The sequence below is a fragment of the Cicer arietinum genome, chromosome 6 (genome assembly GCF_000331145.2).
Source record: "Cicer arietinum cultivar CDC Frontier isolate Library 1 chromosome 6, Cicar.CDCFrontier_v2.0, whole genome shotgun sequence".
NCBI lineage: Eukaryota > Viridiplantae > Streptophyta > Magnoliopsida > Fabales > Fabaceae > Cicer > Cicer arietinum.
Genome location: NC_021165.2, coordinates 13440164 through 13455654, shown reverse-complemented (window position 1 = coordinate 13455654; position 15491 = coordinate 13440164). Strand labels below are relative to the sequence as shown.

At 33.3% G+C, this 15491-nt stretch overlaps 5 protein-coding genes across 16 annotated transcripts in view; 1 reads left to right on the top strand and 4 right to left on the bottom strand.

The window, feature by feature from the left end:
* Positions 1-1321: 1321 nt before the first annotated feature.
* On the top strand, positions 1322-4987 carry LOC101495570 (uncharacterized). 12 transcript variants are annotated; one of them, XR_012163772.1, is made up of 11 exons: positions 1322-1551; positions 1650-1728; positions 1816-1895; positions 1984-2050; positions 2268-2339; positions 2956-3171; positions 3261-3477; positions 3568-3781; positions 3976-4466; positions 4577-4604; positions 4676-4987. XR_012163772.1 is itself a non-coding variant. In XM_004504734.4 (8 exons), the coding sequence occupies exons 1-8, from the start codon at positions 1476-1478 to the stop codon at positions 3571-3573; spliced, it is 813 nt and encodes a 270-aa protein (XP_004504791.1). In that variant the 5' UTR covers positions 1322-1475; the 3' UTR covers positions 3574-3849. The 12 variants fall into 12 exon arrangements, 1 of the variants encoding a protein (XP_004504791.1); XR_012163773.1 differs by having other exon boundaries at positions 4562-4604; XR_012163770.1 differs by having other exon boundaries at positions 4558-4604.
* A 1240-nt stretch (positions 4988-6227) lies between these two features.
* On the bottom strand, positions 6228-7528 carry LOC101495028 (heavy metal-associated isoprenylated plant protein 45-like). Its single transcript, XM_004504733.4, has 3 exons — positions 7072-7528; positions 6597-6669; positions 6228-6507 (listed from the first exon to the last, which is right to left on the bottom strand). The coding sequence occupies exons 1-3, from the start codon at positions 7075-7077 to the stop codon at positions 6311-6313; spliced, it is 276 nt and encodes a 91-aa protein (XP_004504790.1). The 5' UTR covers positions 7078-7528; the 3' UTR covers positions 6228-6310.
* A 2176-nt stretch (positions 7529-9704) lies between these two features.
* Positions 9705-10652, bottom strand: LOC101494197 (uncharacterized). The gene is made up of 2 exons (XM_004504730.4): positions 10175-10652; positions 9705-9993 (listed from the first exon to the last, which is right to left on the bottom strand). Exons 1-2 carry the CDS (start codon positions 10500-10502, stop codon positions 9860-9862), a joined length of 462 nt encoding a protein of 153 aa, XP_004504787.1. The 5' UTR covers positions 10503-10652; the 3' UTR covers positions 9705-9859.
* A 507-nt stretch (positions 10653-11159) lies between these two features.
* LOC101494505 (uncharacterized) lies at positions 11160-14516 on the bottom strand. The gene has a single exon (XM_012717011.3). It carries the CDS (start codon positions 14226-14228, stop codon positions 12867-12869), a length of 1362 nt encoding a protein of 453 aa, XP_012572465.1. The 5' UTR covers positions 14229-14516; the 3' UTR covers positions 11160-12866.
* A 906-nt stretch (positions 14517-15422) lies between these two features.
* LOC101493869 (uncharacterized) overlaps positions 15423-15491 on the bottom strand; it is a 3194-nt gene continuing 3125 nt past the window's right edge. Inside the window, exon 4 of the mRNA XM_004504729.4 lies at positions 15423-15491. This exon is cut by the window's right edge and continues 304 nt beyond it. The gene's annotated coding sequence lies outside the window, so the exon portion shown is untranslated.

The window sequence follows — 15491 nt, the reverse complement described above, 5'->3', positions numbered from 1 at the left end:
CAAAATAGAATATGACTCAACCATTTTCACTACAAAAAAAAAAAAATCAAATACAATCACAATGAATAAAAAATAAGAAAAAGAAAAAAGATGCAAAGTTAACAAATAAGAAGGAGCGAAGATACAAAATGCATGATTTAAATTTTTTAGGTTTGTAAGAAATAAAAAATTGAATCACGAAAATTAAAATTCTCTATCAATTTGAGTTCAATTTAATATGTAATATAAATTAATTAGTCTTGTTTTAGAATTTATCGATTATATCATTTCTTCTGTGTTTATAATAACAAATATAGTTTTTATTATGATATATAATGTAACTATGGTCATGTTAAAAAAACTACATAATTATCGTGCCACAGTCACACCGTTAAAAATATGTTACATCATTTTTATGAATTTTTGAAAATATAATTATAAAAATATTTATTATATTCACATTTAAAAAAAAAAATTATAAACAGAATAGAGAATATAAAAATTAATTTAAAGTAGATATAATATGAGTGTAAAATCAAATGATTAATAATAGTTTGTCACATCACATCAATGAAATATTAAATATTTAATTTTGATTTAAAAACTATTTAATACACACAATAGATTAAATAGTAAAAATCGATTTAAAGTAAGACTACTAAAATAATTATTTTAAATCTACAAAAATAAAAAAAATTGTTTAATAAAAATGTATTAATTTTTTTTTTTGTAATTAATAAAAAAATATCATATTTTATCTCTAAAATATTTGAGAAATTTTATAAACTAAAAGAAAAAGATCTTATATGTTAATTTTTTTTCAAATATAAAATTAATAATATTTTAACAAATGTTAAATTAATTAATTTAATTATAAATTGAAAAATAAATATTATATAAATAAATATTTTAAATCTACAAAAATAAAAAAAATTGTTTAATAAAAATGTATTAATTTTTTTTTTTGTAATTAATAAAAAAATATCATATTTTATCTCTAAAATATTTGAGAAATTTTATAAACTAAAAGAAAAAGATCTTATATGTTAATTTTTTTTCAAATATAAAATTAATAATATTTTAACAAATGTTAAATTAATTAATTTAATTATAAATTGAAAAATAAATATTATATAAATAAATATATTAATTTGAAAAATAATTTATATTCTAGAAATATATTTTTCATAAAAATTATTAGTTATTGGAGTAAAATATTATAAGCTCTAGAAAATTCCATATTTAAATTCGCATTTAGTTTTGTTATGTATTGAGTCGACTCGAACACCGTTCGGGTGTCGTGGCTATAAATAAACGATGAATTTGTCAAAAATAAATATAAATAAAGAAGGAAGAAAATAGATAATTCAAGAAGGTTCCGCGGCCACACAGCCAAACCCTAATTCCTAAAAACTTCCTCTTTATCGATTCATATCACCTTCACTCTCACTCTCTCTCTCTCTCTCTCTCTGCATCCAATCCAATTCTCATCAAACATGTCTCACTTCGGAAGGTCAGGTCCTCCAGACATCTCCGACACCTACTCTCTCCTCGTTCTCAACATCACATTCCGTAAGCTCTCTCTCTCTCTCTCTCTCTCTCTCTTTCTCTGTTTCCAATTCAATTCTTCCTCTAATTTTTAACCTAATGCCGAGTGTTGTCTCCTTCAGGTACAACTGCCGACGACCTATTTCCTTTGTTTGATAAGTATGGCAAGGTTGTCGACATCTTCATCCCCAAAGATCGAAGGTACCCCTATTCTCAATTTCCCCCTTTTATTCACTGATATATATATTTTCATTTTCTTGTGTTGAAATTTTCTGTTTTTTTTAAAAGGACCGGCGAGTCGAGGGGTTTTGCTTTTGTGCGTTACAAATATGCTGATGAGGCTTCGAAGGCTGTTGATAGACTTGACGGTTTGCATCTTTATTTCATAATGTTTTCTGTTAATTTCATTTTTTTTAAATTAATTTTTGTATATGAATTTTTTTCTTTTCTTTTCAGGAAGGATGGTTGATGGTCGTGAAATAACTGTTCAGTTTGCAAAATATGGCCCTAATGCTGAGAGGATGTAAGTTCTATTGTTTTTTCATTCGTTTCTCATAATGGTGTTTGTCTTGTCAAATTTAAAAACTTTGTTTTTCTCTATTTAGTTGTTTATATAATGTGGTAAAACTGAGTAACATTGTTGTACAGATAATATATGCTGGTTATTAGTTTTATTATAGATTGATCTTTTCATTCTCGTGGATTTGTATGTAGCTAAGTTTAGTTTCTTTAATTTACAGTCACAAAGGAAGGATTATTGAAACATCCCCAAGATCAAAGAGCTCAAGGAGCCGCAGTCCCAGCAGGAGAAGGTGTGTACCACTTCTTAATGTCCTTGTTGATTCTAGTATATTGTTGACGTAGGCATTTTAGCTGCTGCTATTTTGCCCTGAGAGTTTTGAAACTGCCATATTAGGATTGTTTTTTTTTTTTATGCTACAAGCAGGATCATCTTGACATAGGAATTGATTTTTATAGCTGAAACGATTTATTAATTTTCGATGACACAATTGATGAATTTATTTGATGCTCAATCAAGCTATATCATGCACAATTAGATCTTGCTCCTTGAGGAGGAGATGATGTCACCTCTTCAATATATACATGTCTCATTTCTTAATCAATAAAATACTGTGCAGCGTAATTAAAGAGGCTGTCTCCATGCTTATAGTAGAGATCCTATAAGTACTTTTAATTTAAAAAGCCGTTGACTATGAACAGGCTCTGTGAACATTTTATTAAATACTAAATGCCACTGTAATGTGCTGTAGTTAGCATAAAACTATCTTCTGGTTGATGTGCTAGGAGGATCTTATGTGTTCATTTTTAATTTTTGTATGGTTATTAAAATGTATCATAACCAGTGTTGAGGCATTCACTATCGACTTTGATGGAATTTTTTATTGGCTAATGTCTAATTGTTTGTAGGCATCATGATGATTACAAAGACAAGGATTACAGGAGAAGAAGCCGCAGCAGGAGTTATGACAGGCATGAACGTGACAGGTACCGTGGGAGAGACAGGGATTATCGTCGCAGAAGCAGAAGCAGAAGCCGTAGTGCCAGTCCTGATTACAAGGGTCGTGGAAGAGGGCGTTATGATGATGAGCGTCGCAGTAGAAGCCGAAGCAGATCAGTGGACAGGTCTTCATTCATGATACTTAGCCTATGCAGGTGTGATGTTTCAGCATCATACTTAGTGTTTTAAGCCTTTTTTTTGTTATTTTCCACAGCCGCTCCCCTGCACGACGCAGTCCAAGTCCTAGAAAGAGCCCTTCTCCTAAGAGGAGTATTTCCCCTCAAAGGAGTACTTCCCCCAGGAAAAGTCCACTTGCTGGAAGTCCTGATAATCGTAGCCAGGATGGAAGGTCTCTTACCCCTCGCAGTGTCTCACCGCAAGGTCGCCCTAAAGCTTCCCGAAGCCCATCTCCCCGAAATTCAAATGGCGATGTAAGTAAAACGAAACAAAAAGTCAACTTAGTTTTCAGAAAGGTATTTTTAACCTTTTTGTGACCGTTCAATTCTATTTATATCTTGCAGGAATAAGTGATTTTTCAGAAGTATTCCAGAGACACCTTGACTAGTGCACCTGTTGCTGCTGTCTTGATAATATTCCGTGATTTGGTCAATGTGAATGAATGGTCTTGTCAAAGTCATTGAAGGATTTTATTATCTAAGTGCAGTTGGTAGGGTCAGACTTCCTTGGTGTTTGAATGTTTCTATATTTTGATTATGTCGTCTACTTCAGAATTGGGTAACTTTTGGATCTCGTAGTTGCTAGGTTAATATTTCAGTATGAGAGATTTTTCCATTTTAGCTCTATTCTATTGTGTTTGCCTTTATCTCTCTCTGTTTCTGCATTTTCATTTCCGTTGTTATAGTCTGGATGGTTGTGATCTAGTTAAAAGCGCAGTTAATTAATAATTAACAACTTATTGGGTTTTATAGTTATGATCGGGAAAAGTGATGAGGGCCTGATAGACGCTTGTTGACATTGTTGCTGTTGATGCTGTTTCTTTGTCATTGATGATTGTTCGTGAGTTTGATGCTGGTTGCAAGACTATGCTGGTTTTAGGACTGATTGTTTTACCAATATGCTGGTTAGAAAGACACTTAGTTGACTTGATTTTTGAATGATCTGATTTTTTGGTAAGCTTTTTTGTTCACATTTTTATTTATGAAGGCCCACACATCCTATGAGAATTCTGATTTTTGATCTGGTAATTGTGATTGGTCTTCAACGAAATAAAAAATCCGAGGAATTCTTGATGCTGTGATGGATACTAGTTGAACGTATTTTGACCTGTGGCTGATGCCTCATAGGAGTTGGACCTGTCATTTGTTGATTCAGACGCAGATATTAAACATAAACTGTGGTTACTAAATATGAACCAAAATTTGCTGGTGTGTCACTTCCAATCACAGTGAAGGGGTCAATGGTAACACATTCAAAGTTACTTTATTTAGGGTATATTACTGGATAATTATTTAACATTGACCTTAGTTTATAATATCTGCTACTTAATGTAGTTAGATATGTTTGTTGTAGCACACTGCTCCATGACTGTAGCTGTGAGGTGGTTGCTGACTCTTTTATTTGAATATGAGTTCGTGAGTAATTTGAAGAATTAACAAATTACTGTAGCAGATTGTTGCTGCCCTTTTTGCTGGGGTCGGGTTTGCAATGGTATTAGCTGTTGGTAGTTGGTGCTGATGATGGCTGTCTAGCTGTGCTGCTGGTTTCTGTTGATTCCAAAGCCGCCTGACATAATTCTTTTCTACATTAAGCACTTGGTTTGTTGTTGTGGTTCCATCTTAAATAGTTAATTAATTCATTTGTATGGCATAATTTTTTTTTATTCCTTGCCATTTGTTACTTGAACAATTGTGATCACTATTACCGTATTACGGTGTGGTTATTGTTCTGCATCTAAAATAACAACCATTGTTTCAAGATTCCCTTCATGGTTTCCTTAGGATTATGAATCAGCTCTGTCATAATTTTTTTGAACGAATAACCACATGCAAATTTTACCAGAGTACAAAGTGTTCATATAGGGTTGCCTTTGATATACCAAAGGAAATTGGTTAATCTCTTGGACTAGATGAGTTGAGTTGTTAGGTCATGTTGTAACGACAGTGGTAGCCATCGATCCTTCGCAAGTGTAGATGTTAATAGTTTTTACTCTTGGTGAGTTCATATGTTAATTTCCACATTTGGTACGTTGATGAGTAATATTATCAAAGAACAATACCTGTAAGTTTGGGGTTAGATTCATTTAAAGTGAATAATATATTTTAACAAATAAAGTGAGAAATATCAATTCTTGATGAATATACCAATTGTTGACAGTATATGTGGAAGTATGATCATTATAAGTAGTTAAAATATGGATCACGATTGAGTTTAATTTGTAAGTACGACACTAATAAAACTGTGTGATATTTGTTCCGGTTCTGTATCTATGTAATATAGTTTGGTGCAGATTCAGTCCATTATCTTCTGGGTAAACCATATAAACTAATCTTTATTCTTTATAAGCGATAACCACCAGTGGCAATTATAAATCATTAACAGTATTCATTGCGTTGATATGCTTAAATATGTTTCTGTGAAATTCATCTCTTTGATCATGGACGATTGTAATGTCAAGAAATTCATCTCAGCATCACCTGGTATTATTGACTTGTTGGACATTTTTTAGTGATCGTGCAGCTTGTCAACCTGATACGTTTCTTATGCAGTAAAATATACATATTAAAATAAATAGAATCAGCATAGTTGTTGGTGAGGACGGGGAGCATATATTTTGCTGCTTTTATCATGTAATATTAAAAATATTAATCTTGTGGTTACCATATTCGAACGAGTTCATATGCAAGTTATGAGAAGGATGCAATTTAAGAAGACAGTTTCACTTCTACATTTTCTGCTCTAAGAAGAAAACATTAATTGGATATTTTTTATATTAAAATGTTATTGAAACACAAAATTTAAGACAAATATAACATTTTATGAAAAACAAAACATGATCTCCAGTGTATTTTACATGGTATTGTATTTGTGTCATATTTTGTAATAAGTTTTGCATTTCAATAATATTAAGTTGAATATATCTCTATTCTATTATATTTATCTGAAATATCCTCATTGAATTTTTTTTGAGTGGTCATGATTTCTATGGAAATAAGAAAGCTAATGAATATAATGATAGTGTATATAAAATCTCAACAGAGAAAGCCAAACACAAAAAGGCTTGGTGGGGTTGGGGATGAGAAAAAACTAGAAGAAGCTAAAGGGGTTGAATCTAAATCTAGCATAATTGGCACTGACATAAGCGTTAAGCAACTCATTCTGAGGAGACCAAAAATCAGCCCTGAGACCACCTCTCCTAACAGCTTTTAGGATCTTGTTTTTGTGTGTGTATCCAGTTATTACTACTTTCTGACAGTTAGTATCCACTTCCACCTTCTCTATCCCTGCATTCATAAACAATAACACATTAAATCAATAATAGCTAACTCAGATTTATTGTGGCAGTGATCAACAATATCTGTATGAATCAAACCTTTTAATTTTGACAGGCATTTCCTTAGTCTCTTCTCATGTATACAAACCATCTCCACTTTTAACTCAACAATCTGCAAAGCAAAAACAGTAACCAAATATTTAGTGTCATTCAACATAATTGTCCCCACATTTTAAGAAGGATTTACGCCATGCTACTGATCAACTTTTTTTTTCTTTTCAAATTGCCATTCTCATAATCAATATTTTATGAGTAGGAATCGAACTCAGTACTCCAGGATATACAACAATCACACACAATGCGCGTGCTAGACCCCAATATGCTGATAATCAATTGTACATGAACTGATATCATTCTTCAATTATTCTGGCCAAGAACACAATCTATTGATTGAGAATATATGGTTTTTAATAGAACATCATTCTCTATAATACATCTATTTTATCAAAACTCAAAACACCTAATGGTAATGATCAAAGAATCAGGAATGGGAGACAATTTCAAGGAATAATACCTCCATTAATACTGCTTAGATGAAATGATGGTACAGAGTTATGGTTTGGAGAAGCTTGGGACAAAGGGAGACAGAATGATTCAAAAACTATTGATATGTCTAATGAGACAGAGAGATGGAGGGTTATTTATATTTATACGAAGATCAAAAGAGAAGCTCAATTAAAGTTGGAAGAAACACTAAAGTAGGAAGTGTCACTGTCTTGGGTTTTGAGTCTGCTTGATGTTTGAACTAGTAGTACTACAAGGCAAAACTAACTATAAATGCTTTTTCTGGGACAGAAGCAAATTCAGCTTTAGAATATGCGACCCAAGTCCCAATGCTTTCCATCTACGCAAAGCAATGAGTATATCAGAATTTGAAATGATTGGCTTTGACAGATCTAACTTGTCTTTTTTTCCTTTTGACCGAACTTGTACATACATAGAGAATGGAACAATACAAAAAACAAGAGATCTTGGCTTTAATGACATGTGCATGCAGCACGCTGAACATTTGGCATTTACCTTCTGTTTCGAATCTGTCTTATAGATAACCCTGTTTCCTTAATATGCTACTCTTTTTTTTTTTATGGAATCGTTACTCATGCATGCAACCCAAGCAATAGCTTATGATGATTTTTTATTCTTGGATCATTTATTATTTGATCTTCAAATTTACGTGCTTTGTTGTTACCCATCTGCAACATTGAATGTTTACGAACTTTGCTGTGGCATTTATAACGGTTCAATTGTTTGTATCTTTCTGACATTCTACATGACTGAAAATGTGTCATTTGTAACCAAAGATAACTTATCATTAAGAAGGAATAAAAGTCGAGAGTAAAATGCTTACTCTGCAACATGTGCTGGCATGGTATTTGGATAAAGTGGATTTAATTCTTTACTTGTCCAAGATATGGTATTCTATTGGCACCGTTGTGAAGCACATTTAGCAAGGAAAAGGAAAAAAAAAATTATCAGAAAAGAAAAAGTGATTAGAAACGTGTACTATGTATGTAAACAATGAGAATGACAACAGGAAGCAGACCAAGCAGCAAGTTTGGCATAATTAGGTGGATGTTGTACTTTTGCTTAGATGTCTATTTTTGGATTTTTCTAGTTTAACACTGTTGCTGGTCCTAGTTAAATATCCTTAGTTGCAACAGTCATGCATATACATCAGATTATACTAACTCTATCCTTGAATATAAAATTATGTTTACTGAATAACAAAAACTAAGAAAATGAATAATAATATTAAATTTATTAATAATTAATATTATTTAAGCTTATCATTTAAGAGAGAATTAATTTATCTACCCATCATAGTATTTACTTCTAGTTACAAAATAAAATAAAACAAAATAAAATCATTAACATTATTTTCGTAAAGAGGAATTCAATGTAGTTAAAAAAATTAAAGAGTAGTAATTAATTTTAACTAATAATGTTGTGTCATTGGATGTCATAAATAACCAATGATGAATATATTAAATTTAGAATTTTTAGACTTACACATAGTTTGTCTAAGAGAATGAATCCTATCCTGTTAAATAGGTGAACTCAATTGAGATTTATCAGTATTCATAGAAAAAAAACAGACTCCAACATGTCAAAATTTTAGTACAAGTGATTTTTTTGTTGGTCCCTATAATGAATCCATTGGCTTCTTGAAGGGACTATAGATCACAATGCTTATGGCGGTTATAAAAGGAGGAAGAAGGGAGACAAATGTAGAGTGAGAGATGGAAGAAGCTGAGATCTGAGGGTATACTGCAGGTAGTGTGACCATGTGAGTTTAAACCAAACCGTTGTTTAAATACAAAAAAAAACATTCAGTTAGATACATATTAAACAGAGAAGTGTTAGCAAGATCACTGATTTCTTAATTGCTATAGGCCAGAGTCACAGCAGGGCATAATTGTAAGTAGCAACATTGAGAATGTTTTCATCTTGGAAATTTCAATAAGTGTTCGTTCATCTTATCTGCATGCTTATATTCATGTTGTTTTGAGTGAACTGTCAATAGCAAAGAAAATTAACCCTAAACACATAATGTTGCAGATAAAATTTTCACATTGGGACAATGGAATAAAAGAAAGGAGACATGAAAAAAGATATGAACATATATGGCAGGGAATTTGGGCACTAACCATTTCTCTCTGGGTAATAGATCTCTCAAATCCCAGTTAATTCTGGTGGACAGGGTTCATGTAAATGTTGTCTTTCATCAAGAAAAACAAGCATATCTTTCTTCGTAAGGTACTTACATACCCTAATGCCCCAAAGCAATAAGATCAGCCCAGAAGTAATACTATCAGCCCAGAAGTAATACTGTCAGCCCAGAAGTAATACGATCATCCTTAACTTACAATTGCTGTATCCTTTATTTGTATTGAACAGGGTTTCAAAAGAAAGTTTGCAACCGCAATTTCCGCCATGACATAAACATGATTAAGGCCACATCAATTGCATTTAACGTAATCATTTGTAATATCAAGAATCACAATGCAGATCAATCACGATTTAAAACATTGGCAATGAATGCATTCATCCAAAGAAGGAAAGAAAAAAGTTCAACACCCTCAAATTCCATATTTTTTTCATCACCTTCATTTCACACACACGAAGTCAATCCTTGCACCAGAGAAATAAATAATCCAAGAATATTCAAATTCATATTCATATAGGAAAAGTAAAATCTATTACTGTGTTTAAGATAATTGTTATCTTTACTTACTAGAACTATAATAACTCAATTTACATAGAAACAAATCAAACTGAGAACAATATTAGGTTTTAGTGTTTTACAAAGATGTAGATATTGATTCTTTTCCTCCAAGTGTTTGAATAATAGCTTCCAAAAGTTTGATATCGTTATCACGCTTTGTGATTTCTTCTTGCTTTGAACGCAATTCTTCCATATGCAGCTCAAACACCTCTGCGGTAAAAAAAAAATCATAGATCACAACAATTGAAATTCATAATCATAAAATTCGAAATCACGATTCGGAATTAGGAACAACGGCATCGAAAATTAAGATAGATATATTTAATTAATAAGATTATTACTGCATGTGATGATAAGGGGAAAATGAAAGTGAGAGTGGAATAATCAGTACTTGTGGTGTTTTCGAGCTCTTTGGTGACTTCTTGAGCGCGTAACTCAGCGGATTTCTGTGATGATTCGGCTTGTCGTTTTTCGGAACGGGCACGAGCGGCGGCCGAAATGGCGGCGTCGAGTTCTCTTTCTAAAGTGTGGACTCGTTGTTCGAGGAGTTTAATGGTGCGGGCTTGATCGGCGGCGAGAGAGGCTTTAGCGAAAGTATCGTCGTCGACGAAGACGGCTTTGGTGAGGAGAATCTTCTGGAGAGATTCGAGATTTGCGCCCATCTCGGATAGATTCGTCATCGCTCCGCTCCATCGTTCTCCTTTTACTTTCTCATCCATCTTTCTGCTTCTTCAACAACTTCGATCTCTGATTTCATTCTGGCTGATTTGTCTTTTGTAACAAAACAAAAAAACTGTTGAACAAAATATTCAGTTTCTTAACAGAAAGAAAAATAGCAATTAAAGTTAGCCCAACAACAATAAATAAGTTTATCTAGTTTTTTTTTTTAATTTTTACAAATGAGTTTATCTAGTTTTTTTTTATTTTTACAAATGAGTTTATGTAGGTTTTTTTTTACAAAGAGTTTATTTACTAAGTATTTTAATTAATTCACTAAAAATAAATTGTTCATTAAATTTTTCCACAAAAAAAAGTATATTAAATTCCCTCCATTAGAAAATAGTATAAGTAATAATGCACCAAAAAAATTTAAGTAATGCTTCAAAAAGTAGGAAAAAAAAGTACTTGATTTAAATACTTGAATTGTATAGATGAAAACCATGGTATTTATGGAATTGCATTCCCATAACTACATGGATCAAAATCATCATCTATCTTAGGTGTTCTTATCGTAAAAAAAAAAGAAGAAGAAGCTTTCTTTGCATGTAGATTAATAGCAATTATTAATAACCAAAAAGCATTTTAATAAAATAACGAGTGTTTCTTCTAGTTTAATAAAAAGTCTAAGAATTTTAATCCAAACCATGAGAATGGAGTAAAGACTAAAGATACATATTATATCACAGCGAATCATTGAGTTAAAACGAAGGGTAAAAACAAATACTTCATCTCTAAACTATCATTTTCTCATCTACTTCATCACCAAACTATATAACTAAACTATAAAATAGTAGATATTGCTACTACATCAACAAATTATGGGTTTAAATGATTCAAATCCTAATATATAGCTCCTCACTTTAAACTGCTAGATGTTGATTCTTTTGAAAAGCATGTTCAACAACTATATAAGGCTTCAGCAAATTTCAACGAACTAATTCTACCACTTGTTGTAAACAATATTTATCTGTGATAGTGTATTACTGTAGTGTAGTAATTTTACTAAATATGTAATGAAACCTCTTTTCATGAAATCAACATATTGTTCTTAAAGTCATCTTAAATTCAACTAACTTCACAGTTATTGCTTTAACCACCGATTGTTCAGCTTCATCATCATTGTTTTGAAGTGTGTCCCTTTTAAGTTCATATTCAGAATCTTGCCAGATCCATCAGAGCTAAGACGAACCAATGACATCAGCCTCATTTTTACAATGCATTCTTCATGCATAATGCCACACCTTCATTCAGTTATAACTTTTATAATCTCCATCACTTCATTTGGATTCTCAGTCTTTGTAACAAGATTGCAGATAATAGTAAAGATGGATTCTTTTTCAGAAACCTTGAAGAAGATCGATTCGGCAGAAGTAATCATCAATTATGCCAGCTCCAACCACTTTCCCATAACAATGAATTCCTCAGCCTCCATGCAGAGTCTGCTAATTTGCAGCTCAGCAACCTCGGGGCCAGCATCACACCAGGCAAGCTCAAAGGCAAATCAGACGACAAGGACAGATCAGTGTCTTGTTCGGGAGGTTGGAACCTTTCTGCGGCGATATTCGAAACCCTAGCCATCTTGCACAGCACATCAACATGCCCAGTGCGTAATAGTGGCCAACAAAATTTCTGATTTAAATAAATCAGATTAGGTGGTATAACATATGCATTGAAAACCAACAATGCCCGTGTGAGAGTCAGGTACCCCACTAGTTATAGATCAATCAATGATGTGATCATTTGAAAATGAGTTGAAAGGCTCTCATATCCTTCAACCTGAAAGCATTGTCTGATATCTGATATCCTTCAACCTGAAAGCATTGTCTGATATCCTTCAAGAGATGAGACCTCCAAGCTTCGGCGGTGAATGTATCCTTCTCACAATTGAGATAACCTCCTAAAAGGACCCCTGCTCTTGAGAATTTCCAAGGGCACCTTCCCAATGCTGTGAATTTCCAAAGCCATACATAAAGGTTTTCCATCAGAGTATACAAACTAGAAACAAAGGACAAAGAAGCAACCTCTATAAATATCTGTGGATTTAATCTATGGGAAAACAAAGAACTTCTGCCAAAGAGAAAAGCTTTCAGCTTTCATCCTCCTCGTCACTTTTCTCTTACACAAATGATTAAATACTAACATGAAGAAACGCACAAACTTCACTTCAGATGCCATAGGAAAAACATATTCAGAAAACAAATGATTCAGCATCCGAGAGAAAGAATGGCTTTCTCTTTTCATGGATGTATCATGTATGTATGTATATATTTCAAAAGCTATTCAATCAAGTTAATCTGCTATGCTCAACAACAGTGTAGGCTTCCACTGTTCAAAAATGCGATTGTGTATATATATATTAAACCTCAAACTCCACGAATAGAAACTTCAAGTTGTTGCACTCTCTTAGCCAAATCATGTTTACCACAATTCTTCAACCCATCAGTAACCATATCAAAACAACGGGATATAGGCACAAAACCAATCTCAGTCATTTCAAAAAGATAATTGGCAGCATCAACAAACCTTCCACCACGACCACACATAGTAATAAGCATAGTGTAAAGAGGACGATTAGGTGGATGACCCTTTACTTTCATATCAGCAAAAAAGCAAAAAGCATCATCAAATTGACCTCTTTTAAACAAACCTTTCATAACAGGTGCATACAAACTAGGAAATGGTCGATTACCTTCCTCAGTAAAATTATTCAACAACTTAAAAGCTTCATCCATCAACCCAATTTTCGAAACGGCAGGTACCAAAATCTTGTAAGTATTAACATCAGGAACCATCCCTAATGAACAAAGCTCATGATAAAGATCAATACAAAACTTAATTTCATCATCCCCACACTTACAAATTGATTCCATTAATGCATTGAATGTTCCCACGTCGGGAATAATTCCTTCCTTCACCATCTTCCTCACCATTCCTTTCGCAGATTCAATGTAACCAGCGTTTAAAAGTCCTTCGATGAGGAGATCGCGGCCTCTAACGGGAGGTGTGAAACCTTTATCACTCATTTCTTTGAGAAACTGTTGAGCCTCACGCATTTTACCGGTGGAACACCACGCGTTGACGAGAAGCGCGTAGGTTCGTTTATCAGGGTTGATTCCTTTGCGGATCATGCGGCGGATTAGGGCATAAGCGGCATGGAAGAGTTTGGATTCGCAGAGGGCGAAAAGGAGGGAATTGTAGAGGTTGAGATTTTGAGGGCAGTTGAAGACTTTGCATTTGTTGAAAAGCTGAACAGATTGGTCAATGTGGCGATGGCGGCCGTAGGATTCGATTAAGGAGGAGACAGCGGAGGGGGAGAGGGAGAGGTTATGGTTGTGAGTCATTTGATGGATGATGGACCACATTGTTTGGTAGTTGTTTGCGTTGGCGAGGATGGTGACGATTTGTTCGAATTCGACGGAGGTTGGGGTGTAGGGAGGGTGGTGGTGGTGGGAACGGGCCCAATTGAAGAAACGGAGGGATTCGGTGGGGGAAGAGGAACAGGCGCGGAGGACGCGGAAGACGAGTTCTGGTGTGATTGTGATGCGGAGTTTGTTGAGGGTTCGTTCCAAGTAGAAGTCACGACGGACGATGTTGGCAACGTGTTGGATTGCGGCGAAGTACTCATCTTTGGAGGTTGTGGCTGTGGTTAGGGTTTTGTGGTGGTGGAGAAGTGGTTTTGGTTTTGAGAGTGTGTTTAGAATGAGTTTTGCAAAAGTCTGCAGCATTGCATTTGAGAAGACAATGAAAGAGATGTTCTTATTGAAGGAGGTGATGTATGATTATATGATGATTCACTGGGTTTTCGATTGAGATCAAATTTTATCTTTTCATAATAGGCACTACACAAGGATAACCCCACCCCCAATTAATAGCGGGAATCCATGAAATTGACAAAGGACGTATCTCATCTCATATCTTCCGCCGGAGATGTTAATAGTACTTTTACAAAGATTCGCTCATTTTTAGGGAATATAACTTTTACAAATTTTTCAATTAAACTTGTTAATTTACACGTACTGAAAGTGAATAGATATCAATTTGTAAGTTCTACTATGGTTAGCTAACTTATCCACCCACTTTTGACAATGAATTTGCAAGTTATAACTAAAAATTTATACAACTCAAGACATTATTTGATAATTTACGAGTATGTTATTTTATATGTTATTTTATAGGTTAAATCTCAAACTCTACCAATTTTTTTCTGAGAGGATTGTACCCAATATTATTAGTGATACTATAAAAGACAGGGTTTTATATACTATAAAAGACAGGGTTTTATGTATAAAAATATTAGAATCCAATAGAGTTAAGTACTTGGAACATCTCCAACGGTAACAAAATGAATTCGTTTGTCGACGTGTAGTCACATAAAATTCAGTTTTTAGCGAGTTCACTGTTGAAAATGTATCAATCTATCATCATGATTCTCTCATGAAGGAACGATACTTTCATCCGGTTATTTTTTTTTTTTTTTTTATTAATTTACAAATAATTATAAATGTATGACTATTAGTGGTGGACACTATTTAATGAACCCGTGAGTTCATTGTTCGAGTAAAAAATGAATGAATTATTTAAAAATGATGTGACATAGTGAACCCTATTTAATAAACCTATATTGAGTTCACCGTTGAAAATGTTGTTAGTGTGTTTGGAAAACTACTAAATCACGATGCATACACATGTTCCCCAAACTCTCCAAATAGTAGTTTAGTCAACATCACAGTCAAAATGCATGGGAATGCGAGAAAACCAAATGTAACTGTATCTAACATGCTTAGGCATTCTGCTGTTGCACACAAGAGTGGTAAGAAGTGAACAAGCTTCGGTAAATCAGATTAAATTCGCATTCGTGAGCCTTTAGATAGTTAGTTAGTAAGAGACATTGAAGCTGCTACTATCCAATGGAAGCAAAATACCATCTCCAAAATTTCTGATCCATTTATTTATATTTAAAAGCAAAAAAAAAAAAAAAAAAAAAAATC

Coding starts and splice junctions, on each gene's coding strand:
- LOC101495570 (XM_004504734.4), top strand. CDS start 1,476: ATGTCTCACTTCGGAAGGTCAGGTCCTCCAGACATCTCCGACACCTAC. Junction 1,552..1,649: donor CGTTCTCAACATCACATTCC/GTAAGCTCTCTC, acceptor TGTCTCCTTCAG/GTACAACTGCCGACGACCTA. Junction 2,340..2,955: donor CGCAGTCCCAGCAGGAGAAG/GTGTGTACCACT, acceptor AATTGTTTGTAG/GCATCATGATGATTACAAAG.
- LOC101495028 (XM_004504733.4), bottom strand. Junction 6,508..6,596: donor ATGCCTGTCAAAATTAAAAG/GTTTGATTCATA, acceptor TTATGAATGCAG/GGATAGAGAAGGTGGAAGTG.
- LOC101494197 (XM_004504730.4), bottom strand. CDS start 10,502: ATGGATGAGAAAGTAAAAGGAGAACGATGGAGCGGAGCGATGACGAAT. Junction 9,994..10,174: donor AGAGCTCGAAAACACCACAA/GTACTGATTATT, acceptor TTTTTACCGCAG/AGGTGTTTGAGCTGCATATG.
- LOC101494505 (XM_012717011.3), bottom strand. CDS start 14,228: ATGCTGCAGACTTTTGCAAAACTCATTCTAAACACACTCTCAAAACCA.